We start from the raw sequence: 27370 nt of genomic DNA, 5'->3' as shown, positions 1-27370 counted from the left end.
CTGAGAAGCTGTCTGTTGCATCTTGTTTCACCCTAGGACCTTCTTCAGTAGTCTTATTGTCGTGGCCATTCTGTAGATGCCAAAGCTGGGGTTACTCAGTAAAGAGACTTCAGTAGAGGTGTCTTGGTTGATCATATAAGTAATACTGTCAGGATTCTTCCCTTCTCCCTCACTGGGGACTAGCAGGCCCCAAAGGCCTTAGGTATGCTCACTGCAAAAATGAGGGCCCTAGTTGCTTCTCCAAGCTCTGGCTTCATTATTTCAAAGTCCGTGTGTTGCTCCATTGGACCTGGAGAACTACACACTGTGGGGTGTACAGGAAGCACTTGGAGTAGAGGAGTGCCAGTCTGTGCAGAATAAACTCAAGTGCTTCCATATTGGCCTTAGGAGAGTTGTCAGGACGCAATGGCAAAGGAAGCTCCCCCCGCCCCATTACCAGGTCAGGGGTAAACTGGTCTGAAAACACCACTGACCACACCTGTACTCCACAGCTGGTGGGTGGGAACACATCACAAACTGTTCTTTAATGAGAACTTATAACCCTGAAGCCTTTGCCTCTTACCTTCCAGTTCTGGCCTGGAATGATACAGACAGGACAGCCAGGATCCTCACAAGAGTAAGTCTGGGAAGGGCCCAGGTAGCAGGGGGAGATAACCCACCCTGGGGGATTTCTTCGGCACCAGGCTTTCTTAGGGGATAGAGGGAGGAGATCGTCAAACGGAAGTCCCTGGATCTGCCAGTCCTTATGTCCCCATGTTCTAGGACTTGGCATAGGACCCGCCTTTCTGAGTTAGCACAGATGTAGACTCATTTGTCCCACCTTCAGTATTAGCAGTGACACAGCCAGAAACTTGAATTAGGTCCCTTATTCTTCATGGCTTTGGCTGCAGCACCAGGGGCTTCCTCACCTCCTAGAGGTCGGCAAGACACTGGCTTTCCATTGTGGCAGTCCCTGCGATAGGAGTGCCTGAAGTCCCAGAAACCCCTTGAATTTAGGGAGCAAGTTCAGCCCACAAGAGTCAAGGCCAGTTTGGGGATAAAGCAGAAAGGAAATTTTCTTTGTATAATCTGAGCCGTGTGGTCTAAAGAAGGTAACTCCTGACTCACGGCATCCTAAACTTGCCTGGGCTGTGACAGATGACCCTGGTCTGTGTGGGCATGAAAAGTGCTCTCCATGGGTACCCCCTACACCATGGGGAAGTAGAGCTGAACCCTGGCCAGCTTATCCCACCAAATCGTTATGAGTTTTCAGCCCCGCAGCCTGCTGACTGGTCTTTCCTTTGGAGGGAGAAACTTCCTTTTTGTAGATATAGTTCAGCATGAAATGGGCAACTCTGTGCAGGCAGGGAGCCAGGCAGTGTGGTGGGTCACGGGGGAGTCCTACTGGAGGCCAAAGCTACCACTGCACCCACGATTTGACTCTAGCTAACCATTTGTCCCTAGCGTCAAGCCCTTTGTGCAACAGGCCTACCCCATCCAGCCAGCAGTCACAGCCCCCATTCCAGGTGAGTCTTCTTGTTTCTTCTTTGATGGGGAGTGAGGGGCAGCCTGGCCTCTCTTGTCCCAAGAGTGCAGTGATGCTGTTCTTAGCCACCAGCCGCTTCTCTTCTTTTTCCTCCTAAGGGCGAGCCCTATCTTGAAGCTGAGAAAAGTCCCAGGTATCTCCCATCAGATGCTGGGTCCCTTCACTGAAGAGTGCCTTCTCCTGGGGTCTAGAGAGATGGCTCAGTGCTTAAAAGCACCGATTGCCATTGCAGAGGAGCTGGGTCCATTTTCCAGCACCCATACAATATCTTATAACCATTTATTAATCCAGTTCCAGGGGATAAAATCCCCTTTTCTGACCTTTGGGCACCAAGCACACGTATGATACACATATGTATATGCAGGAAAAGCATTTAAGATGATAAAAGCCACTAAATAAGAATAAAATTTAAACCAGCCATTTCTCCCAAAGCGCTCTTCCTGTGGGGTTGTCAGGAAACAGGAAGCCTGGCCACTTTCACCTAAGATGCTGGGTTCCACTTAGAAGGGGAAGTTGTTGTGGTTGCCGTCCTCAGCAGCTGCCAAGTCCTGCAATCTCAGTCAGGCACAGATAACTTCAGCTTTCTTAGATAGTGAATTTCAATTCCTGGTTGGTTTCCTTCTGCAGTGGAGGGCTTCCATGGAAGCTCAGAGCAGAAGCTGTGAGCCTAGCTGGCCCTTCTGGCTCGCCTTACCATGAACTCTCTTACCCAAATATACATAGTGTCACTCAGCTGAAATTCTTGTGGTATTGTATAATCCTTGATTTACCCCCTTTAATGTCCCAAATAAAATTGCAATCCCTGTTGCCCTCTGCTTCCATGGAGCATCCTGAGGGAATGGTCACAATCTTGAGATAGAAGGTGAGCCAGTAGAAGCAGTGTTCTGTGGGTCCTGACTTGACAGGATGCCTTCACAAGCATTTCCCTAGATGCTTCTGCCATCCTTCCCTTACTCTCCAGCCTGCCCTCTTTGCCCAGGACTAGCTGCCTGTATTAGTCACTTTGACAAAATTTCAGCACAAGCACCTGAAGGAGGAAAGTTTCGTTTGGGTTCACAGTTTGAGGGTGTAGTCCACCGTGGCAGTGAAGTCAGGGTAAGAGGAGCATGAAGCAGCTGGTCACATTCCATCCATAAGACAGGAAGCAGAGATAGGAGTGCGGATGCTCAACTCTGTCTCTTATACGTTCAGGACTCCAGCCATGAGATGGTGTTATGTACCTTCTGGGTGCTTCTTTCCTTAAGTTAAACCTCACGGATGTTTTACCAAAGTGACTCTAAATTTAGTCAAGCCTGACAATGGACATTAAGCATTATCAGCCATCACAGTGTTGTCTTCCTGCCATGGTCCCTTAACCTTAGCTGAAGCTGTCTTCATGATGAGCCTCGTGCAGTCTGCTTAGCTGTCACACTGCCTGGGTGCCCCTAGCGGAGGGAGTAGTCCTTCCCTTCTAGGCCCCACTGAGGTTTAGGACGAGGCACACGTGGACTTGTGTAAAGGTGACTATTGTTATTTCAGGGTTTGAGTCTGCGTCAGCCCCAGCTCCCTCGGTCCCTGCCTGGCAGGGCCGTTCCATCGGCACAACCAAGCTTCGTCTGGTGGAATTTTCAGCTTTCCTTGAACAGCAGAGAGACCCGGACTCGGTGAGTGTGCCCAGAGGGATGTGGCTAGCGGGAAGTGCTTTTATCTGCTCGTTTCTTCAGCCTGTGGTCTATCCTTTATGGACCCCCTTTCCCTTACATCTGTGTAATGTCCTATGTAAAACCAGCCAGACAGCCGTTCCTCACCCGGGGAAAAGGATGCTGTTGGCAGATAGCTCCAGCTTCAAAGGTGGTTGTTCACTGCTCCTTGGACTACAAGCTCCAGGGAGTACCTTGGCTGGAGGACAGGTTATGTCTCATAAAATTTAACAACAGGTAATATTACTGAGCATTCTTGTGTGGCTGCTATGGTTTAAAGTAGTTGAATACAATTAGATAAAAGACGACAATGGATTAGTAACTTCTTCAATCATGTAGTTAATTTCTCAGGGCTAAAGATACTTTCTAAAACACTAAAGCCTAAACAGTCAACCTGCCTATTATCTAGCATTTCTAAGTTTGTGTTGTTCCCCCACCCCCCAAAAAAAACACCCAAATCAACAAAAACATTATCTCCAGAAGTCATGTTGGTGCTCTGATAGCTACTGTGGACTGCAGTGTCTTACCGTGTTGTAAATACCAGAAACACAGGCATCTGGAGTCTGTTTGTCATTTGCTTCTTTTCCTTCTCCACCCACTCCATCTTGTACGCATCATCCCGTGCATATGCGCGCCTCCCTTCTTCCCCAACCCCATAAGCCTGTACCCTTTGTTCACGCCCACTCCTTGGCTGAGAGTGTGAGGGTTGCATCTGTGTGTGGGTGAGCCCCAGACAGCAGTTGAAGCAATCATGAGTTAGTGTTCGGGATCCTGACCAACTCCTTTCCATGCTCTATGTCCCGACAGTGATCTCTTTGGGGACCATGCTGAAAATGCGGTTCCAGGGTCCACTGTGGGTCTTGCTATCATCTGTTATCAATAGAAAAAGTCATAAGCCGGGCATGGTGGCAGACAGATCTCAGTGAGTTTGAGATCAGCCTGGTCTACATAGTAAGTTCTAGCCCAGCCAAGGCTCCATCGCAAGACCGTGTCTGATATACAGAGATAGGGAGGGAGGGAAGCAGGCAGGCAGATAGATGATAGGCAGACAGACAGACAGGCGAGCACACACAGTTTGTCCTACGTGAATAACTATGCTGAGCAGCATCAGAGGTGACCCTCTGAGCTTCTGCTTGGCTGGGGTGGAGGTGCCCAAGGAGGAGGCAGTGCACCAGATGTTACCAAAATTCCAAGAGTTCACGTGGGACCCTCTGATATACCTGCCCCCTGAGGACTGACAGGAAATAGGGCTGCCGCAGAGTTAGGAGACAGTGAAGTAAAGTAGGTAGCAGAAACTGGAGAGGCACTTGGCTAGAGCAAGGCTGCAGCTGCATGGTCTGCTCTGCTCCGGTGGCTGGAGGCTGTCTGGACTCCACACAGGTGGGGGCATTGTGATGACAGCGGAAGATCACAGTCTTGTTCTTCCTAGAGGCCGGCCTGACCATCTCCCTTCCGCATCATGTGTTTGTTCCCCAGTACTTTGCCATTGATTCTATCCCCACAGCGCCCCTGTAGACAGGTTCTGTTTTCCTCGCTTTGCAGAGGAGGAAACTGAAGCCAGGTGACTTAAGTTATATAGTTAGCAAGCAGGAGGACCAGACTGCATCGTCTCCTGAGGCGTTCTCTGCTCACTGCTGTAAATCGCACCATTGACGATGGCCCCGAACTGCCTGTACAGTCCTGACTAGGTCTCTCCCTCTGTACCCTATCGCTCATGTTTGAAATTGCCTAATCAAAAACACATCAGATTTCTTGATCGTGGTCCCTCAGTGTGGGTGGAACATCCCCAAAGCTGCAGATGCCCAATCCCTTATAGCCTACACACACCCTCCTCTGTACTTTAAATCATGGATTTGTTTGAGGGGGAGGGGTTGTTTTTTGAGACAAGGTTTCTTTGTGTCATGCATTTCTTGTTTTAAATAGTTTCCTACTGCACTGTTCGGGGAATGGAGATGGCACCATCCCATAGACTGAGGTCCCAAACTAAAGAAAAAAGAAAATACGTACTCTAAGGGCCAACTAAATAGAGTATGTCAGAGGCTTCCGAGCGCCAGTATAGAGTCTTTCCTCACAGTTGAAAGCTGCTTGATCTTCATGCACTGCTCCTGCAGAGAACCCACCCTCCTTTAAGTCCAGCTTCCAGAGATCCGATGCTCTTCCTGGCCTCCAAGGCCTTGCATGCTCATTCAAAGGCACATGCATACTGACATATAATGAAAACTAGAATCTTTTTAAAAATAAGGTTACTTGATCTATAGTTTTAAAATGTCTAGTTTCAGCTGGGCGGTCATGGTGCACGCCTTTAACCCCAGCACTCAGGAGGCAGAGCCCAGGTGGATCTCGGTGAGTTTGAGTCCAGCCTGGTCTAGAGAGTGAGTTCCAGGACAGCCAGGACTGTTACATAGAGAACCCTGTCTCAAAAAACCAAACCAAAACAAAAATAAAAGTTGTGTAGTTTCAAGGCTAGATATGTAGCTCAGTGGGAGAGGGTTATTAAGTGTGAATGTGCTAGACCCTTGGTTCTGCCCACAGCATCTCAACAGTAAGAGCGTACAACAGTTTTAGGCAATGAAAATACTTTCTGATGTGTCTCGATGTTGATGTTTCTGACTTGGGGTATGACGTTTATATCAGATTCACCAAATAAAATCTTAACACTATTATAGAATAATGTTGTTATCTAGTCTGCCTCACATTTTTTAGAACACTCATTCTGCAGTTAAATGTACGCAGATGAACGTGTGGGGGCCGGCTCAGTTGGTAGAGCGCTTGCCTAGCATGCATGGAGCCTGGGTTATTGCCAGCACCACATAACTTGAACATGGAGGCCCATGCCTATAATCCCAGCATTTGGGAGGTAGGTCCAGAAGGATCAGGGGTTTACACTCATCTTTGAATTGATAATCAATTGTAGGCCAGCCTGGGCTACATGTGTAGCAGGCTGAAATTGTGCATCTTCTCATTTAGTGGAAACATGAGGGCCCAAGTGTAGTCTCTGTGCTGGAAGAGAAAAGTGGTAATTGGGTCCTTGAAGTGAAAGGGAATTAACCAAGTTATTTAAAGCATCTAATGGAGTCTGAAGCACCAGCCTTTGCAATGACCTCACCTACCATACACTAGGCAAACGCCTTGTGTGTTCCCTGACAGGCCTGAGTGCTGCTTCAGAATCAAGATTAGGCTGAAAAATTCAAAACATGTGCATGATTTCTTTGGCTCTTGAGACTCTCTGTGACTTCTGAGGCATTAATTTCATTGTATTTTTTTTTCTGCGATAGAAAAGTTATGGTCATTTAAAATACTCAGCTCATATGTTTAAAGACATTTGGAAATACTTAAAATTTAACATGAAAACATTAGTCACATTAATTTGATAAGGAAATTAGCAAAGTGGCCAATAACTCTAAGACCTTAACCAAATTAAATGTTGCAGTTGGAGTGTCTAGCTCTTTGCTCCGTCTCTGCTTGCCCTGTGTTTCTTCTGTGTCTTTGCAGCAATGTAGGTTCATTCAAATCGTGAGGTGGCGAAATGTCCCCAGGAGGGGCTGGGGAGATGGCTCAGAGCCGAAGACCACTTTCTGCTCTTGCAGAAGATGAGTTCAGTTCACAGCATTCACATCAGGTGGCTCACCGGGGTCTGCAGGCACCTGCGCTCATGCGTACTTCCCTACACACAGACACACATGCGTACATGTAATTGAAATGAAGTAAATCTTAGAGAATAGTCTTAGTAGAAGAGAGGGAGTGAGAGTGAAAAAAGAGCCAGACACGGTGCTGGGGAGTTCGCTTACTCTGAATCTTGGTGCTAAAGTCACTCTACCTCTTCCTGAGGAAGAGGCTGAAGGGGATTGCTACCTCCTAGGCTGCTTTGAGCCCTGGTCTTCTGTGTCATGAGTTCTTAGCCCGTCTTCCGGGTACGGGGCTGCATACCCCGTACCAGCCTTTCTTGAAACCCTACTGGCTCGCCACATGACGCTGTTGTCATCACTAAGGACTTCTCAGCTTTGTGACTGTCATGTGGACAGTGTTCCAGTAGCAGTTATGACCAGTACCTCTTAAACCTTTCCCGTGTGCCAGTACTATATGTTAGCTTATTTAATCCGTATGAAGTAGTGTGCCTAATGTTTGACTGCCAACTGATACTCAAGATGGGATTCATATCCAGGTCAGCTGACTCCGAGCCCTGAGATTGTGTCCAAAAGGCTGTCTGGTGCATTTATGCCTGTGTTCATGGCCCAAGGCTGCGAGGAACTAATGGAAGGATAATAGATGGCTGTGCGCCCCCTGCTGGCCCCATGTCCTGTGCAGCAGATGGCAGCACTTCCCCAAGTTGGTGGTTGTTTATGTTGGTAGGAAACCAGCAAGGCAGTCCCTCTGTTACCATTGGCTCTACTAGAAGCGAAGAGAAAAACAGCAGAGGGTGAAGGAAAGGAGGAAGAACCTAAATAACAAAGACTGTTTCAGAAGTGGTTGGGAGTGCTTGAAAAGTGTGCTTCCTACGTGGTTTCGTGTTGGGCATCGAGTATGAAGTGCAAGTTCCTCCGTGAATGGGGGCCATCTAGGGCCAGTCCTGGAATTGGGGCCCAGTATGCAGAGGGGAATGCAGGCAGCTGCTTCCTTGTGTACACAAAAGCTCCTGGTAGGAAATGTGTGTGCCTGATAAAGCCTGGACGGTTCCCCACCCCCAACCCACTCCTAGAACCAGGAAACTTCCTTCAGTGGTGCCTTGCCCTGCCCCTCTACTCACCTACAGCACAGCCCCTCCTTGCTATTCTTCCCAGGTGCCAGGTTCCATGCTTGATGACCAGTGTAATCTGATTGCCAGCGTGAGCAGGAGCTGGGCACAGAAGAGAATGTACAGGGTTGCTTAGAGAAGGGGACGCCGGGAGAGGAGATGACACATGGTCCAGCTCCGGTACCGGAGCATGCCTGACCGGCAGGAACCTCCTAAGCTTGCCTCCAAAGTGTGAGCTCCAGGGACAAGGCTAGTGTGGAACTGGATAGCCTTTCTGGGGTCTTCTTTTACAGCTCAGCCGACTGTGATGACAGCGAAGTAAAGAACGTCCTCACCTTTGTCTCTTCTGCCTCACTTTCATGACACCTGTAACTCATACAAAGATAAGATTCCTTGGCTTCTTGGTGTGTGACCCTCAGTTTCCAGGTTTTGTTGTGAGCCTAGTAAGGTCTCTGAGTAACTGACTATGTTACTTGCATTTTGATGCTGTCTTTAGGCAAATCTGACATTGCCAAAGTGACTTTTGATCCAGTCTTGAAGCACTACAATGGGAAGTAGAGCCAGATGGTGGGTAGTGAGAGCAGAGCCTTGGTGAGTAGCAGCTGCAAGAGGCAGAGGGTACCTGGGAGGGCTGAGCACGCTGATGGAATGTAGAAGAGCCATGGGACCAGGGAGGAAGCTCTTACAGTGTCTTGCCATCCCTAAGCTAAACAAGGCATTGACATTGGTGCTGGGATCCAGAATTTATGTAGCATTGGAAGCAGTTCACAGATAGATAGAAGGGTTGGCTATTTGAACTTTGACTCAAAAGCCAGTGACTTGAGGCATTTTAGGGAAATTCCAAGCAATAAATCACTAATATCTAGTGCTGGCTGAACAAGTGCCCTGCCCCCCCCACTGACTTTCAGAGAGAGAATGACGTTAACCTCAAAGTGGGGGAGAGAGGGGATCAGGATGGACAGTTAGTTAGTTCATAGCTCAGTGTGGAGGATGGGAGCAAAGTCCAGACAGTTGTGTTCTGCTCGATGGAAATTGCTGAAGGTGGCCTAGGCCCTGGATGGACAGTGCCTGACTTCTTTCTGCTCCTTATCTCTCAGTGGCTGGAAGCATCTGGACCGTGGGACCCTGGCCTGTGGTGTGAGTCAACACCCTTCTTGCCTGAGGGAACCCAAGTTCTCTGATCCAGCTCTCATTGATGTCCCAGTGATGGACCCTCAGATAACCTGATTCCTTCCAGTAAAGTGGTTGGGCCAACCTAGGCCTTTTCTTATCTTTATAGCTTCTTGCAAAGACTTCAATGCCCAGATCCAGTAAAATTCCTTTGTCAGACCACAATTTTGACGTTAGTGGGTTCAGGGAAATGTCATCAGAACAAGTCAGAAGAAAGTAGCGTGTGTGACAGAGGATGGGCGTGGGCTGGGGATGCTGTGGAGCCTTCGCCTCTGCCCTGGTGGCTGCAGCAGGGAAGTGTGTCAACTGTGAAGCCTCTGGGTTGGGTAGGGGCTGCTAAGCCAGTCCTGTGTCTGCGTTGTGGCTGACCAGGCAGACTGTACAGCAGCTCTCTTTCACTTGACCTTGACATTCACCCTGGAGATGACCCAGCCTCCTGTATCCTCTTGTGTTCAGGTCTCACAGCCCAGCTCAGGTGCCTCGGGTCACACAGCTCTCCACAAGCAGATTCCTACCTCTGTATCCTTAACATCCTTAGAATACATGATCTCAAAGTACATTTGACCTTCCAGGGCTCCGAGGGGTGCTGCACCTTGTTTCGATGGTTGGCTAGACTCAGGTGGGCGGCTCCTAGGTTTTCTTCTGTGGTCCCCCAGGAGGACCCGAGATGAGATGGTATCCAAGGCTCTGCATGATGCCCAGGCATGGTGCAGTCCCTCAGCTTTTTCTTGAGTGGTGCTAAATTGCCCCACACCCAGCACAAGGCTTCTCATGGCTGCAGCCCGTCTGCTGGGTGGTTTATATTCTCTGAGCTGGTCTGGGAACTCACCCTCTTTCTTCATTAGCCTTTGGGGAAGAGGCAATTGAAAGCATCTGGAAATGCAGGTTTTATAGACGTTTCACAGAGCCAGGCTCTGTCTGCTTTCCTTGGTGGCTCAGCGTCCCTCCCGCTTGCTTTCCCAGTGGCCGCCTTGCACTCAGCCATTGTGTCCTTTCTGCTGCACTGGGTGGAATTAGGAAGGGGAAAGAGGCATCCTGGTAGGAAGTAAAGGGATATAGCACCCTGCATGCTTAAGCTCAGGAGGACTCCTGGTTCAGGGTCACCTTCTCCCTGGCAGCTGCAGAGGCCCGTGCAACCCCCCAGCCTCTCCTGGCTAAATATGCAAGTCACTTTCTTGACCTGACTCCACACCCATCCCCTGTGCCTGCCATTAAAGGCTGCCCAGGTTACGCGAGGGTGCCGGACAGACAGTCCAAGCTAGAGTGTGTCAGGAAGCAAATGCAGGTGATTTGTCCTCATTCGAATTCAGCTTGGACACCAGTGTCCTTCGACATGAGTGATTTGTCTCGATTTCTTTAGATTCCTAAGTGGATTATAATTTTTCTCTTGGTATTATTTGACAGCAGTCATTTTTCAAGGTTTTACTAAGTTCTTCAAATACTTGGAATTTTTGGGAGAAGTTTAGGAGAAGATCGCCATCTTCAGGTTGCATGGCGCAGTGCAACTTTCAGGCCTCTTTTTCTTCTCCCTCTTTCCCTCTTTCCCTCCCTTCTTCCTTCACTGCCTTTTCAAAACTGAAACAGCCACATCAGAAATCTCTAAATGAGGTAGAATATCAGTCCTACTGGGGAAAGGAAAGAGGTTGGAGTGGGAAGGAAAGAAAACAGTGATACCCCAGTAGCCATTGGGAGAGTTTCTGTTCTTTGTTGTCGTGGATTGGGTACATCCCCAGCTATTCCATTGCCATTTTAGAGGACAGACCTTTTGTGCTTCCTCAAAGGGAGCCTCTGGTTCTGGCATCTGCTAGCATGAGGGAAATTCAGAGACCAGGTTGCAAACCGCTTCTCACTCCAGTAGTGATGGTAACTTCGGGATAGTGGGACTCACCCTGATGAGCCTGGAACTTCCCTCCCTCCCACCATCCATTTCTGTTTTAAATCAGTCTTTCCATGTTGTTGCTGTCTGAGGGATCGCACTACTTCAGATTATCCCAGCCCACTCAGAGAAATGTCACAGTTACAGAGTGAGTGGTATTTGTGACAGTTTCTCTTGATAATGTAGTTTTCATAATTCTCTCCTTAATCCTGCAGTCATGTGTGCAGAATGGAGGCACCTGGGGTAGAGGGGCTGAAAGCCACAGCCCAGAAGGTTCTAGGAAGTGGGTGGAATCAGCAGCAGATCCAGACCCAAGTCTCGGGGTCCAGGTCTCCTCACTCCTCTGTGGTTTCCATTAGCAGCAAAGGGCAGATGGAGCTAGGGACCCGGAAGACAGAACCTTGCTGCAGGAAGAAGGCCCCTCGTTAGCCTTCTCCCACCCCGTGTTCTGCGAATCCCAAGGGTTATTATTCACCCTTTCAGGTTCTTAGTGACTGTGAGGAAGGGCAGACTAAGATCACAGCAGGAGAAAGACGAGTTGAGAGATTCGAGTCTCAAGTGGATTTGCCTTCTCTGGGGTCCAACATGCACACCGTCACCCTGATTTCTGTACAACTTATTTGAGCCACAGAGGAACTTTACAGTCTGACCCAAGCTTCTTTGAGGCCCAGGGAGCTTGTAGTCAATATCAGATAAACATCCTGAAAAGCCATACTTCTTGTTTCCTTTTATGGTTTTTTCTTCCTCGTCCCCTCACCCCCACCCACGGTTCCATGGTAGTCATTCTTGGGCTGTTTATTTAAGCTAAGGCAAATTGAACCATGTGGTCCATACGGAAAACAGCCATATGCCACCTGTGTCTCCTCACCTCTTATTAGCCATAGCGCTGCATAGCCCTTGTAACCGCTTCTTTGTGTTCTTTACGTGTAATTCATTATCACTCTGCGTATGTGTGTGTGCACGCGCATGTGTGTACGCACATGAATGTACATGCCATGGCATGCAACTTGGGAATCGGTTCTCTTCTTCCACTGGTGATAGAACTCGGCTCTTCCCACTTTTGAGGGGCCCTTGTTCATAATTTTTAGAAAATACCTACTGACTTCTTCCTATGGGAGAGTAGGAGTTAGCTCTCTCTATTAGCATATGTTAAATATAAAATATCTGCTTCTGTTCTGCTTTTAACCCCTCAGTGTGGTTTACCAGAATTTCTGGTTTAATTCTCATTTCACCTACATCACAAATCAGTTTTGTTTTTCATGCAGCAATGTGACCTGTTAGCTCTATCATTGCCTTTCTTAGAGATGTGTCCCAAGAGTGTATGATTGCCTCTGTTTGTCATCTGTCCAATTTTTCTATATCTACACAGACAAATCTCTTCTGTGGGTTCCACATGCACACAGGTACCCCATTTCTAGTATAATTCTAGAACTTTCTCTAGATGTTCTGATAGAGCAATCTCTCAGGCCCATTTTCCTTGCTACCACCTCTCCAGGAGCCCAAAGCCCATTGTCCTGCTTGACCCAGTTACTGACCAGGTTCTTCTGAGAAAGGACCCTTGCTCATTTATTCTGAGAAATGTATGCTGTAGTTACTAAAAAACATCAGGATAGGTCAGTGTTCTGAATCCTCCTATGTCTGAAAATGAACTCTACACTCATATAAACGGGTAATTGGTGTGTTTATTTTTATTTTATGTGTTTTAAGTGTTTTTGCATGCGTGCATGTGTGCATGATACATGTGGAAGTCAGAAGAGCCCTCAGAGGCCAGATCCCAGGAACTGCAGTAATGGATGAAGGCCATGTAGGTGCTGGGAACTGAACCTCCCAAGAACAAATGCTGAGCCGTCTCTTCAGTCCCATAGTCACTGTGTGAAAAGCACAGTTTAAGTGTGATGTGCAGGAGAGGCAGAGGTGACCCCACGTCTTCTTCGGTGTCCTCATGATTATCAGTCTGTGCAAGGGTGCTTGCTTAGGTGGGCAACATGATTCTGGGCACAGAACCAGAATCTCATAAACTGCCTCCCCAGTCTGCACAGTCTTTGAAGAAAAACAGCTTGTAGTGTTTGCTTATGGGCTTAGTGTTCCTTGCTCAGTGCCTGGTAGACAGCGGTAGGCGGTAAGCGTGTCAACTGGGTACCGTGGCAGTTGTTGCCCTTGGTATACGCGTGACTGTTTATAGCTATTAAGTGCCTAGGAAGCTTAGCTTCTTAAAATGTTTGTTTACTTTAGTTTTTCATGTTTATGGTTTATGTGTGGCATGTGCCATAGCGTGCGTGTAGTGGTCAGAGGACGGCTTTGTGGAGTCCTCTCCTTATCCTTTACGCTTTCCACCTCCCTCCTCCTCTCTTTCCAGTGGTTTAACCAAGAGTGCCTTTTACCCACAGGGCCATCTCCGTGGACCTGGTTTTTGTTGTTTACAAATTATTGTTTTCAACTGAACAGGTTGGGTTTTGAAGAATTATGGCCCTGGCCTTTGTCACAGGTCATTTCTTGACTGCCATTTCCTTTTGAAAGTCTTTTCCTACCTGGTTTGTAGGTGTGTCCATCCATCCCCTTAGGGAGGAGTTACAGCCTCTCCCAGTGGTCTCCGGAGTTTTGATTTTGTTTATACATCAGGTTGCTTTGTTCCTTTTGCCCTTTGGGTTTGCAGCCAGGGCTCCTGAGCTGTCCAGGCTGAGTTGCAGGGAAAGCGAGGTTTATTTGTTTCCTGCTGTGGTCTCCAGGACACCTTCCCCAGCCTTTGTATTCTTAGAAGCAGAGTCACTCCCTGGCAGCACTGAAGCCCACACACACCACTGGCCAGGCTTTGTTCCACGTCCCTGGCCTTGGAGAGACAGTGCCAGCCTCTCTGTTCCTCCTCCTCTGTCCCTTTCAGCCCTTCAGGCACAGAGGTCATATCCTCAAAATAGAAACCTTTGTAGACTCGGTCTACTGCACTTGTGGCTTGATCTAGAATTCTAATTTAATTTCATGGATTTGGGGACTGCTGTTCAGCTTTTCTTCTCAAGTCAGCTTTCAGGAACAGTTGAGTGCACATTTGCAAGGGCATAGGTGGTTCTTCAGGAACATAGTGATCTCTGTGCCACCCAAAGCCTGGCTTTCACATGGCCAAGCTTTATTCTTGACTCCAGGCCTATTCCCGAATGTATAACTTCAGACAATGTGTAACTCTGAGCTCCTGGTTCCTCCTCTGTACAGAGAAGAAGTCCACTACAGCAGGGATGACCTGAGTTATCCTTATGAAAAGCATGACTCACGAGAGCCTGGGGACACCAGACCTGGTCTTCCCTTCCACGCAGGCCGGAGGTTCAGTTCAGTTCCCCGAAAAGCGGGCTCTGAGGACCATTAAACCTCCCGTGCACCCTCTTCTGCTTGCTCCTAACTCCTGAGTGATGGATATTTTTTTTCCCACCCCAGGATGGAGTGATTATCCATAACCCAGACCATTAGTAGTCTAGTGTATTGACTGCTCTGTGTCTGGCAGTCTTTATGCCAAGCACCTTCTGCCTATAATAGTTACCTCTGGGACTCCTCTGTTGCACAGCCTTGCACTACCTGTGTGCATCAGAGGCTCAGAGGGTTCCTTCTTTGTGCTCAGTCGCTACCATGGTTTTCAACTTGTATGACCCTGTCTTGGGGGAGATGAAAACAAATGTCTCTTGACCCCAGATTAGGCATCAATGATAATTCAAAGTAAGGATTCCATTCAAGTCACCCTTGGGAACCAGTGAATTCACTGGGTTCCCTTATGGTCATGAGTGGGGGCGCTTGTGTACAGTGATGGGGTTGACCCCCTCCTAAAAAGCCACACCATTAAAAAAAACTTACCTCAGTATTAATGGCAACTGCCCCAGGCTGCATAAGTGAGGTTCCCTTGTATTTAACTGTCCATATTCTGTCTGCTAATCATGGGGGTCCTATCTCCCCAAGGCAATGCACAGCCCAGGCAGAGTTACTATGGAGAGCCGGGAAAGAGTCCGAATGAGATCTCTAGTGAGGGTCCTGATGGCCTTCCCCACTCCCTTCTCCCATGAGGAAACCGCAGCAAGCTAGGCTCTTGAAGGTGTCCAGGGGCAGTCACAGCTGCCCCCGCGGAGATGGAGATGGCTCTGGGGCCCAAAGGATAGAGTTCCACAGTGTGGCCGTTCCTTCCTGGCCCCTCTGTTCCTGACTTCTTGACAAGGAGTGGTCTGAACTCCAACACTTGTGTGCTGACCTTCCAATGTCAAGAGCAAGAAAACTTGAAGCTTCAGAGCCGTTTAGCTTTGTTGCCACTCCGCCCTAGCCTGTGGGCTACCAGTGGTTGAAAGAGCTGGGAGCTCAGGCAGGATACCTGCGTTCCATACACTGTGTCCCCAGGGCCCTGCTGTGCTCCATTCTTTCCCATGACTCACTGCCTACAGGAGGCAACAGAGCTGGCAGAAGTGGGGCCTCTCAGACCTCAGGCTAGAGATTCATAGTTCCTTAACCTTTACTGTACCTCACATCTTTCTGTGGCTTTTATTTTCTTGTTCTTGAGAAGATGGCCTTGGGACTGGAGAGTGGGTAAGAGCCCCTGCTACTTCTGCAGAGTTTGGTTACCAGCATGCCTGTGGGCATGTGGTAGCTTACAGCTATCTGTAGCAGCGTCAGCTCCGTGGGCCTTTGTGGACAACAGGCCCGTATGCGGCGTATATACATACACTCAAGGACACACCCATACATATAAAGATTAAAATGAGAAGATAGTGTGACAGCCTTTGCACAGAAGTCCCCTCCCCAAGCCACAGCACGGTGGCTTTGCCTTGGTCTTTACAGGCCTTGGAGCATAGGCTCACTCTCTTCTTCCACAGAGACCTGCAGGCTCTCAGTTTGGGCTCGAAGCTGCCAGGCATCTGGTATGGAAAAGTTTTGTAGGGTCCTGTTTTCATCTCACCTGGAATCCACTAGTCTTGGAAGCCTTGGTAAAGTTAGCACCCAGAAGTTGCCTAAGTGAGGGTTTGGCCACCCTGAAGAAAGATATCTACCCAGTCATATTCTGCATGCATGGGATACTGGCATCAGATGCGACATCCATCCTTGTGCTTCTCAGTGCCATGGCCAGAGTTCTTCAGTTGGATAGCAATCAGGATAGCAGCCAGCACTCCTTTGGGGTATATTTTCTAGAGTTTATAGCCAGTCAGCCCAGTTGATGAAAATGAATTATCCATGACCCCAAACCACTTCCTTGTGGTAGTACTTTTAAAATGCAGGTATACTGTGCATCTCAGGAGTGTCATGTAAAATGGCAGCAGCTAGCTTTTGAGTGCTTGTTTTTCATTGGCTCTAGGATCTATGACAAACTTCGAAGTTTAATGTCATTTAAACCTCTGGCAGCTCTGTGAGATTCACTCCATCATTGCTGCCATTCTGGACACTAAGGAGGCATATACTGACTAGGGCTTTGTCCTTGAACTGGCTGAATCTGGACTCCACATTTTTTACCAGTGAGGAAAACTGTAAGAGTGTTTGCTAAACCTTCAACAATTTGAATATTAAGTGTAACAGTCTAACTCAGGGTAATAGTGAATTACTGATTTAAACCTTTTTGTGGGGGGTGGTCCGCTATGCAAAGAACTGGAGATGTAATGTCCCTTTAATTCCTTGAGTTTTCCTGGAGCCCCTGCTCTTTTGGACATTCCTTGCTCAGCCCTGGGACTTAATGGGAAATGCAGATCTAGATAGTAACATCATACTCAGCTCCATATTGAACCTCATCGAGGAACTTTAATAGTGACCCATGCCTGGCCTCAATTTTCAGAGGTTCCAGTTTAGTAAGAGTTGGGAACAGGCATTAGTGATGTTTTAATAATTGTTGGGGGTCAGGACACACACCTTTGTGTTCCATGTACAAAGTCTTAAGCCAGGTATGGTGACAGTACATTTTATCCCAGTCCTTAGGAAGCAGAGGCAGGTGGATCTATGTGTGTTCAGCCTGGTCTGCATGAGGTCCTATCTCCAAAGCAACAAACAAATCAAATAAGGTCTTATAACAAAGCAAGGGAAGAAAGAGTGTCCTTTGACAATAAATTACTGAATAGAATTCAAACTTTTTGTTTCTTTGTTCCCAGTTGACCTATGCTTTTTTCTTACTGTCCCTGTTTTGGCCTTGGAGAGTCTTTCCTTGCGGCCCTCACTTCGCCCTCAGCTGTGTTGACCTTCCCTCCATGCAGAAGTTTTATGTGGCTTCCTATGGTGGCCAGTGACCCAGAGGCTCCTCTTGTTTCTGCCAGAAGGAAGGGAGTACCTCTTTGGAAAGCTGGGACCGAAAGTGCATTGTGGGTGGTCCTGATAGCAGCTGTAATCATCTGAGGTTTGTGCTGCGGGTAAGGAGTTGCAGCGGGTGCGATGCCACTGTCAGGTGAGCCAGGTGAAACTTGGTTTGGTGGTTGGCATTGCTATGGTGTCTTAGTGTACCCAGGAAGCATTCCTGAGGCCTTTCAGAAGCTACGTGGCCTCGCCCAGCAGTGACAGTGGTTGTTTTCCTCTGTGCTCTAAAGTATCTTTCCAGAGGTAGCATTTCAAGATTTACACAAATTCTCCAGTTCACACAGGTGAGTCCTGTTCTCTGAAAGCATTTGTAACGGGAATGTCTCCGTTGGTTTCTTGCAGTACAACAAACACCTCTTCGTGCACATCGGGCATGCCAACCATTCTTACAGTGACCCGTTGCTTGAATCTGTGGACATTCGTCAGATATACGACAAGTTTCCTGAAAAGAAAGGTGGCCTGAAGGAACTGTTTGGAAAAGGCCCTCAGAACGCCTTCTTCCTCGTAAAATTCTGGGTGAGTAGACAAAGTGATTTCACTGGTTCCTGTGAGCAAGGGAGTGAGGTGCAGTACAGCCAGCTGTGGTTCCACACTGACTGGGTAGGTGGCCCAGAGGTGGCTGGAGTCACAGTGCAAAACTTGAGACACTGCTCCCTCTCTGCTGCATTTCACCCCAAAGCTGAGTGACCCTTGACTTTGACTGGAGCATGGAACCTGGAGTCAGGATGAGGATAGAGTTGTGTGCCTCAAGATGTTCTAAGTGTCAGAGAAGATACACAGTATCTGCTTCATTCCTGGGCTAGAGCGATGGCTCAGTCAATAAAGAGTTAGCAACACCAACACAGGGATCTGCGTGCGATCTCCCACACCCATGGCAAAGAGCCAGGTGTGGTAGCATGCGCCTGTCATCCCAGTGCTGAGGAGGCAGAGATGGGAGGGTTGCTGGACTTCACTGGCCAGCCAGAGTAGCTGCCTAGTGAGCTTTGTCTTTGGCTCCTGAGGGACCTTTGGTCTGTATATGCCAAAAAAAAGCAAGCAAGCATTTCTTTCCTACTTTCACAGGACACGGCCCCTCAAATTGCCCTTGGTGCTTGGTCTTATGAAGGGCCCTCACCTCTGAAAGATACTCTATGTCCCTTCCCCCAGTGGCCAAGTGGCGCCAGCGGCCTGCTGATAGAGCTGTAGGGGCCAAGTGGAGAGTTGGTTAGTTCCCAGTCTTTAAAGAAGCTTCAAGTGTTTGTGTCCTTCAGTGTGTCCTTCTAGGCCTCCAATGACCAATTTCCAAAGTGCTTTCCTCCTGGGTTTTGTAGGTTCCTTGGACCTGTGTACCCACACCCGCTTCATGCTCATCTAGAAACCATTGTCTTTCCTCTTCTGTCCCCAAGCCAGCAACTTCCACTCTCGGCACTAAAGCGGAGCGTTGATTCCCCCCCTGACTCCTATTTCATTTTGTGGTTAATCAGTTCCCATGCTGGGTCATAATTATCGGGCCGTGCATTCAGCTCCCCTCTGGACTCCTGCTGCCCCCAGGGGACCGCATTCACAGAGTGGTTTCCATTTATTGAGTGCCTGCTGTGTGCTAGGAGTGGGCTAAGTGCTTTACATGGATTTCATGCTGTAAGTGGAATCCGTCTCATATCCAGCTAAGAAGGCAAGCCTGGGGACGACAAAGGACAAACCGCTTCAGGCTGGGGACCTGGCGCTTGAAATCAGAGCTGTCAATTTCAATACACCTCCTCGTGCCCAGGCAGTTTAACCCGCGGGCCACAGAGTTTGTCATCCTAAGACTCTCCATATTTACGACACCAAGCATGTGTCCCAGGGAAGACAGCCTACCCAATGTGGAAACAAATGGGTGGATTAGAGAAAAATGTATGTTTTAAATTCCTTGGGGGAATTTGCATATTTTATTTATTCAACTCTTCCATCCTTCCTTGGTGACTAGGTTATACTGATTATGTCGTCAGCATTCAAACCTGGATGGATGTGGCCAGCGTTCACATTCAGGGCAGCCTGAGAACGCTGCCCAAACCGCTTCTGCGGCTATTCGTAGAGACCTGTGTGCCGCCACTGCCCAGCTTAATTTTGATTTCTCGTTGAAGAAACATCGGTGTAATCACCTGAATATTACAAATGTCCCACCCTTTTTAGGGGGAAGCAGAATCTCAGTTTGTAACCCAGGCTGGCCTCAAAGAGATCAGACTGCATGTGCCCCAAAGTGCACAGCTTAAAGATGTGCCCCAGCACCCTGGTGCCCCATCTCACTACTATAAAAAGTATAGGGGTGCTTAGCCAGGCCTGGTGGTGAGGCAGAGGCTAGTGGATCTCTGAACTTGAGACCAGTCTAGTCTCCAGAGAGATACATGTCAGCCAGGGTTTCTCAGAAAAAAACGTGTTTTGGCCGGGCTGTGGTGGCGCACGCCTTTAATCCCAGCACTTGGGAGGCAGAGGCAGGCGGATCTCTGTGAGTTCGAGACTAGCCTGGTCTACAAGAGCTAGTTCCAGGATAGGCTCCAAAACCACAGAGAAACCCTGTCTCGAAAAACCAAAAAAAAAACAAAAAACAAAAAAACGTGTTTTGAAAAGCAAACAAAAAATCACACCCCCGCCCCACAAATGATCTGAATGCATGTTTAAAGTTTAAAAGGTGTGTATTAGCATAAATATTTTGTGAGGCTACCATAAGGTAAGATAAGGACTGTCTATAGTACAGAAAATAGATGACGAACTATGAAACAAAAGCTGTGTTATAAGCCTAAGAATGGTCCTCGAGTCAAGTTTGACAATCCTGTTGTCAAAGGTAGGAAATGGGTTGTTTATCCAAGTTAATAAGTATAAGATGATTAGAAGAAACCACTTTTACTACTTTCAAATTAAACAGCAGCAGTGGGTTTTAATGATGATAAGATTTCTCATAATTAACATTTTGTTTGAGTGTAAATTTACATGGAAGGTGTGTGTTTTGTTTTTTGACTTTGCTTCCAACATTGCTTCTTTTACCTGGTGGATGAGCTGCCTTCCCTGAGGGTTCTGCCTTCCCTTGGGTTATGCCTCTCCTGGTACTGTCTCCTGATGAGGAGGCCTAGCCTGCACATGTGTGGCTGGCGGTGTGCAGACTTAGACTGATGCTCTCGGAGCCCAGATACTTATCTGTTCTATTCAGATTTATAGGATTAAAATTGAGCACTTCCATGAATATGATAGAAAACGTGACTCATTCAGCACCACTGTTGGGAGTCCTTAACCTTTCCGAGGAAATTCACGGGGAACTGTTAGAACAGAGGAGAGATGGCAGTTTCAATCAGGCTGCAGTTTGGAGTCTCACTGGCTTCTGTAATGATTTGGTGAGGATGGGTTGCGCTCTTAGCATCTCCATCCTTGGGTATCAGCAGGTGCGTGCCGTCGACGATGCTTCAGAAGGTTTAACACTCCCTTTGAAACAGCTTTTACATTAGCAATTCATTTAGCGGATTCTCCTCTTAGTGGGAATTCGGTAAATTACAACAGAGACCCCCATGCCCAGCCGTGCTCCCTTTTGCTTTTTTCTCAAACCAGGAAGGCTCTTAATTTGCTCATTTGATTGCTGTTGAAATTCCATTTTCAGAGTGTCTGACCTGGGTTCAGTAAGGCAAGACAACCCGAGGTGTTTCCTATGGAAAACAATACCTGTGCTGCCATTTCACAGACCCACAACCAAAGCAAACGACAGAACCCAGACACCAATATGGACGCTGCAGGCGATGGAAGCTTAAGCTCACATTGCCCAAGTGATCTGGGCTGGGCAGACTTAAGCCAAGTCTTTATGGAGGAAATTAATTTAAGGGTTTAACCAAATATGGAATGCAGATGGAGCTGGTATCTTTGAGAGGAGTCTCAGCTTTCCATTTTCAGTCCTAATAGTGCACGAGTATCAAGAATTCTCGCGTCAAATACTCATGGAAAGAAGCTGCGTTTTCACCTTACAACCCCAGACTGTCCAGAATAGCGTTTAATGAAGCCTTATTCTTAAACTTAATTAATTAAATAATCTAACATTGTGGCTGGGGGCTGGAGAGATGACTCTTCGTAGGGAGCCTGCTACTCGTACAGAGAACCAGGGTTCAGACCACAGCCCCCACAGCAGGTGGCTCACAACCATCTGTAACTCCAGCTCCAGGGATCTGACACCCCCTTCTAGGCTGTGAGGGCACCTAGACACATTATGAACACACACACAATAAATCTGCATACATGTGCATATACACATATGAATAAAATCTTTTTACATTTTTGAGAGGGAGGCCTGACCTGACTGGCTGGCCTGGAATTTATTATATAGACCGGGCTGTCCCTGAACTCACAGAAATCCCCCTACCCTGCCTCTCAATTGCTGGGAATAAAGGTCAATCTAAAATGCAACAAATCTTTTTAAAAATTGTATTAGTACAGATATGTATCTTATTGCCAGGAATAAAAATTTTCAATGTACATTTAATATTTTGTTTTCTTTCCAAAACATTATAAATGGTTATATTCTAGGAACTAAGATATATGTTACCTGTGTTCTTAATAATACTTTTCTCTGTAATGTTCTTGGATTTACATGCACTATGAATAACAGTATGCTTGTGCTCATTTAATTTACATGTTTACCTCTTTTGAGTTTTGACTTTCGAGACAGATTCTTGCCTTGTAGCCTTGGCTGTCCTAGAATTCACAATGTAGATCAGGTTGGCCTTAAAAAACTCATAAAGATCTACCTTCTTCTGTCTTCCAAGTGTTGGAATTAAAGGTGTGCACCACCATGCCTGAATAATCACTTTTCTAAGGAATTAAGAAGCAAGGTTAGAGGCTGGAGAGATGGCTCAGAAGTTAACAGCACTCGCTGCTCTTCCAGAAGTCCTAAGTTTAATTCCCAGCAACCACATGGTGGCACACAACCATATAATAAGATCCAGCGTCCTCTTTTGGCTGGCAAGGATACATGCAGGGAGAACACTGTACTAGATAGATAGATAGATAGATAGATAGATAGATAGATAGATAGATAGATAGATAGATAGATAGATAGATAGATAGATAGATAGATAATCTTTAACAAAATGAAGCAAGGTTAATTTACTAACCAGACAGATGTGAGAGAATTTTATGTACCATGGAAAGGGTTAGCAAGTTATCTCACATGGGGGCACCCTCTAGGATCCACCCAGAATCTCTTCATTTGGGAGTTGCCTTGACCACATTGGGAGAATCCCTTTGCCAGTCGGCTGGCCAGTCCTCAACAGCTTTCTCTCCTGGGTCATTGGACTTAGTGTTGCTAGCAAAACCCTGGACAGGGTGCAGCCATTCCTATGTGTGGCTATTTAAACATTGTTGCTAGCTGAGGAGAGCTGGCACTGAACAGGGAGCACCGCCCTTCTCACACTTGTTTTGATTTTTGAAGTTGTTTGTAGTTGCAGGGCATCGTGTTAACTAAGCAGACTGTACCACCGAGCTGCAGTCCAGCCCCAGGCACTAGCTGCTTAAAACTGAGCTTAGACCCTTAGCCACAGAGGAAACCTCTTGATTGGTTGTGTGTTGACAGAGATCCAGTGTCAACTCTGCCCCCTTCACATTCCGCACCCACCTGCAGCTCCAGCTCCGTTGGGTCAAACACCCCTGGCTACCCCAGGACACACAGGCACACAAATACATAATCGAAAAATAATACAAATTAAAATCTTTTGAAAGTAATGCAAGTTAGTTACAAGTGGTCCAAGCAGATAAAGGAAGACAGTTTAAAATGTGAGGCAGCCTTGGCCCAGTTACCTGTCAGCCAAGTCTGTGAGCGTGGAGCATGGCTACAGTGTTTTTCCACTCAACAGGTATCCTCACCCCACAGCTCCACCCTTGGCCCCACCCCACCCCAGAGGTTTATGTTTCCTTATATAAGTTGGAATTTGAGGATAAGCCTTACTTTTTGTTCTTTTTAGTAAAGATGACTGGTTAGCATTAGTAGAATTACTGGATTTGTAACTAACCTGTGCAAGCTTCCCATTAAATTTTAGTGCAAGTGTCTGAGATCGTTGGGACATCCACGGACCAAAGTACCATGTGATGTTTATTTGCCATGCAGATATTACTGGGTGGCTCGTGGCTTCTTTACATGTAATTGTTATTTCACTGTGTATGATTGGTTGCCTGGTGGTTGTTGTTTATTTTAAAAAGACATTTCATATATGGAAACTCCAGTCCAGAAAACAGTCCCATTTCCTGAGAAAGCAGCAGCCTTCATACACCTGATGAACGGGGTCAGGCTTCGCCAGGCACCCAGACTCATTGCCTGATTCGGTTGGAAGGCACTGGCCTGAGACCCTGAGTCTACCACAGTCCCAGTCTGTACTCTACCGTGGTTCTTACCTGGCGTGTGGGTGATATTAATTGCATTTTTGTAAATGAATGCTGGTATTGGTGGGGAATTTGCAATGCAAACACACAGCCTTTTCAAACCAGGCATATTGTAATTAGAGCAAGCTTTTAAGAGTCTTTGAAGTACTAAATGTTTATGAAATTCAAATAGGGGTGTGTAATCTGCACAATAAAGGGGCCCTGGTGGTGTTTTTAAAAATCGCCTATTTTGTGGATGTAAATATATGGCATAATTAGCGGAAAGTAACTTGAAGGGCTGGGCCGGCCCAGTTTATTCCTGTTATTCTTATTTAAAACAGCTGTGGCCAGAGAGCTGCCTCTGTTTCAGTTGTGCTGGGCAGGGGCACAATGGCTCCAGTGAATGGAAGCACTCAGGGACCCACTTCCCTGCAGGCAGCTCCTTCCTTGTCCCCAGAGGCAGCCTGTCTAACTGGAGAGGTGTTCAGCTTCGCTCCAGCCTCTCCTGCCCAGACCCTGATGGCTTCGCATGCAAATGAAGCAGGCTGGGAGGACTCTGGGGCTGCCAGTTTTCTCCAGACCCACCTTTTCACCCCCCAGATAGGCTCAGTCTCTTAGGGCCCCTTTGCCTTGCACCGAGCAATTGTCCTTTGGCGCCTGTGGGAGCAGCTGGGAAGCCCGCAAGGCGTGCACTGCCTGGCCCTGCCTCACCATGTGGCAGGCCTGGATAGCCGCCCACAGCAGGCAGGGCCCAGCTCCCAGTGCCGCCTGCCAAGCAGCCAGATGCTGCCATTGGGAAGAAATTGCTTCACAATTTGAAATCTTGGTCCTTTGATCATGGCTCAGAGAGGATGCAGAGGAGAGATTCAAAGCGGTAGTTTGAAAACTGCCCATCCATCAGTGCCTGTTACCCTGACTCTTGCAGGGACGGTCCGAGGTGGTTTTCATTTGTGCGAGCTCATAATTCCTCCCCAGCCCTTCTGCACACTCAAGAATGATGGGAGATAAGTAGGAAGTGCCTATAGCTCGCCCCTGTCCCTTTATGGCCCTGCCTTAGGGGTTCTCTCCTACCCATGGTTCAGCAAGCTCTGCCTCGTTAAACTGTGACACAGCCAAGCGACCTTGCTGTGTGGACTTCTAGTTCTCAGTCTTCATTGGCAACAATCTCCATTGTGCTAAAAATAAAATGCTGAGGTCCCATCATGGCCCGAGATCCCAGGCAGGGAGCCCCATGGCGGGTGAGACAGAGACTGATACAGCACCAAATGTTATGGTTTAGATAAAATGCTGCCGTTCCCTGAGTGGTGTAGTATTAGGTCACAAGACCACGGTGGGCCACAAAGGCAGCAGGTGAGAGACAGAGATCTATTAGGCACGCTATGCAGAGTAAGTGGGTGCTTATTTAGTGAGTTATGGAGGGGAAAGGGGAGAAGAGGAGAGAGGTGGGGGGAGTCAGGAAAAGGGAGAAAAGCAGAAACTTCGGGAGAGAGATGGAAAAGGAAGAAGGTCTCAGGGTCTTAGGCTGGAAATGGTCCGCAGATGGGGGCTGGGGGGAAGTGGGTGGGGCTTATGTTTTAAAGGGACAGGACAGACCATTACAATCTCCTCTTCCTTTGCCCCTTCAGTGGGTTTTCCAGAAGCCAGTTTTTGCAAGGACAGTTGCTCTGTTCTTGGCCTAGTCCTTTACCCTGTCCCCTTCTTCAGTGTCTGGGTCCCACATACCTGGACTAAATTTCATGTTTTCAAAGATGAAATCTAGTCCTGGTAGACTTTTAGTGTTCACCCAAAATGGGGACAATTTTTAAATGAATGAGTGAATAAACAAACAAACAAACAAACAAACAAACAAAGGCCATGAGAGCTAACATAGCCTTGAATAAATAGGAACAATGAACAAAAGGACAGTGAGTAGAAACCATGCCATGCAGGCTCTCATGTAGCAAAGGTGGCCTGGAGCTCCTGATCTACTTGCCCCTGCATCCAGGTGTGTAGATTGCAGGCCTGTACCAGCATTCCTGGCTGCAGCACTGGAGCTCCTGATCCACCTGCCCCTGCGTCCAGGTGTGTAGATTGTAGGCCTGCACCAGCATTCCTGGCTGCAGCACTCTTAAGCAATCCTGAGTGCTGAAAATTGAACCCAGATCCCCATGCATGCTGGTCAGGCTCTCTCCCAGCTGGGCCACATCCCTAGCCCCAGGAGCACTTTGTGGTGGTCTATTTTTGTTGTTATTTCTTTGATTTGCCTTTGAAATCTGCTCTTGCCCCCACCCTGCTTTATAGAACTTGCCTGCAAATAGATCTTGGAATCTTTAATTCACTCAAACTATGTTAGTGAATGTAGTTGGTCTTTCCTTTGGGGGACCTCCAGTCCCCAAATAACAACACAGAGACTTCATATTAAGTATGAAAACTTGACCTTTAGCTTAGACTTGTCTGTCCCCAGCTAGCTCTTTTAACTTAAATTAACAAGTTTTTATTCATCTTCATTCTGCCATGTGGCTTTTTTCCTCTCCACTATTCTGTATGTCCAACGTGGTCCAAGTTTCCCTGTTGTTTCTACCTCTCTTCTTTCCGGAGTCCTCTCTCTTCCTCAAGTCCTGCCTAGTCTCCCCAGTCTTGCTATTGGCCATTTAGCTCTTTATTAAACCAATCAGAAGGCACCCTGGGCGGACACACACTTTTAGAGTGTAAACAAATATTCCACAACAAATGACTTTTTTTTTGTTGGCTTCCAGGGGGAATTCCATAATCTCTCTACTTGTGCTTTTGTGGAGAATTGGGGGGGTTGTATCTGTCTGAGCAGTTACATCCAGTCTGCCAGGTATGATGTGAAACTCACAAACCAGGCAAGCATCCCGCCTGCCATTTACACACATGCGGATTGAAGCTAAACCTGGTGTCTTGATGGTTATCGTCATGTTTGTTTATTGTACTTGGTAAGGTCTTTATAGATGGGACTTCAGGCTCTGTCCTGGTCCATTTTTCAGTTGTGGTGGGTGCTGTTTAGTAACTGTCTTTAGTACAGCACCTTTCAGCTTATGGCTGCATGGCACCTTGCAGCTTACAGGTGCATTGGTGCGCACCCGTCCCTCACCGCACCGCAGCGGCTGTTGCTCATGTCATCTTCTCTGGTCAAAGATGAGAAATGTGAGGCCCTGCCGCCCATGCCATTGTTCGGACGGCAGAGATGAGATGGTGAGAAGTGAAGCAGCATCCAAAACATCTGGACTAGATAGACGGGAATCTAACACGGGGGGAGGCTTAATGAAAACAGATTTGTGGTTTGAGTCATAGGATGGAGCCCACCAGAGAGACTGAGTTCCGCAGAACTCAAGAGAGCGTCAGATTGTCCTCTCCACCTGGAGAGCTGGGTGGACGTTACCGCAAGTAGTGATGCTGGGAAGTCAGGGTCCCCTCTTGGGTGCTTAGTCTCACTACAAGAGAATTTAAGAATGGACTAAATGGAGTGAGAGGGCATTTCTTTCTAGACTTTAAAAGAAAATCCCCAGGGCAGACACAGTGCAGGTCTCAACACTGCTTTGAGGAGGAGGAAGGGGAAGAGAGAAGGGTTTGACTGGCATGCTGTTTGAATTAGCTGCTGTGGAGGTCAGCCAGCCACATGGCAGAGAGGCAAGCACAGGGTGGGAGGGGGCTTTAGAGGAAGCATACAGGAGCCCAGGGTGCATGAGGAAGCATGCTGAGAACAGGGAGAAAGAGAAAAAGGAGATGAGGCTTTTCTGAGGAATTCAGGG

General features: G+C 47.6%; 1 protein-coding gene across 2 annotated transcripts in view; it reads left to right on the top strand.

Annotated features, from left to right (window-relative positions):
• Tead1 (TEA domain transcription factor 1) overlaps window positions 1-27370 on the top strand; it is a 228319-nt gene that overhangs the window by 186074 nt on the left and 14875 nt on the right. For both annotated transcript variants that reach the window (XM_057778412.1, XM_057778411.1), the window contains 4 exons: window positions 570-616; window positions 1444-1505; window positions 3044-3168; window positions 17616-17789. In XM_057778412.1, the coding sequence (XP_057634395.1) occupies window positions 570-616; window positions 1444-1505; window positions 3044-3168; window positions 17616-17789 (408 nt within the window). The remainder of the gene's footprint in view (window positions 1-569; window positions 617-1443; window positions 1506-3043; window positions 3169-17615; window positions 17790-27370) is intronic.

Source organism: Chionomys nivalis, chromosome 8 (assembly GCF_950005125.1).
Source record: "Chionomys nivalis chromosome 8, mChiNiv1.1, whole genome shotgun sequence".
Classification (NCBI taxonomy): Eukaryota; Metazoa; Chordata; class Mammalia; order Rodentia; family Cricetidae; genus Chionomys; species Chionomys nivalis.
Note: the sequence above shows the minus strand (reverse complement) of the source record. Positions and strands in the feature narration are given on the sequence as shown.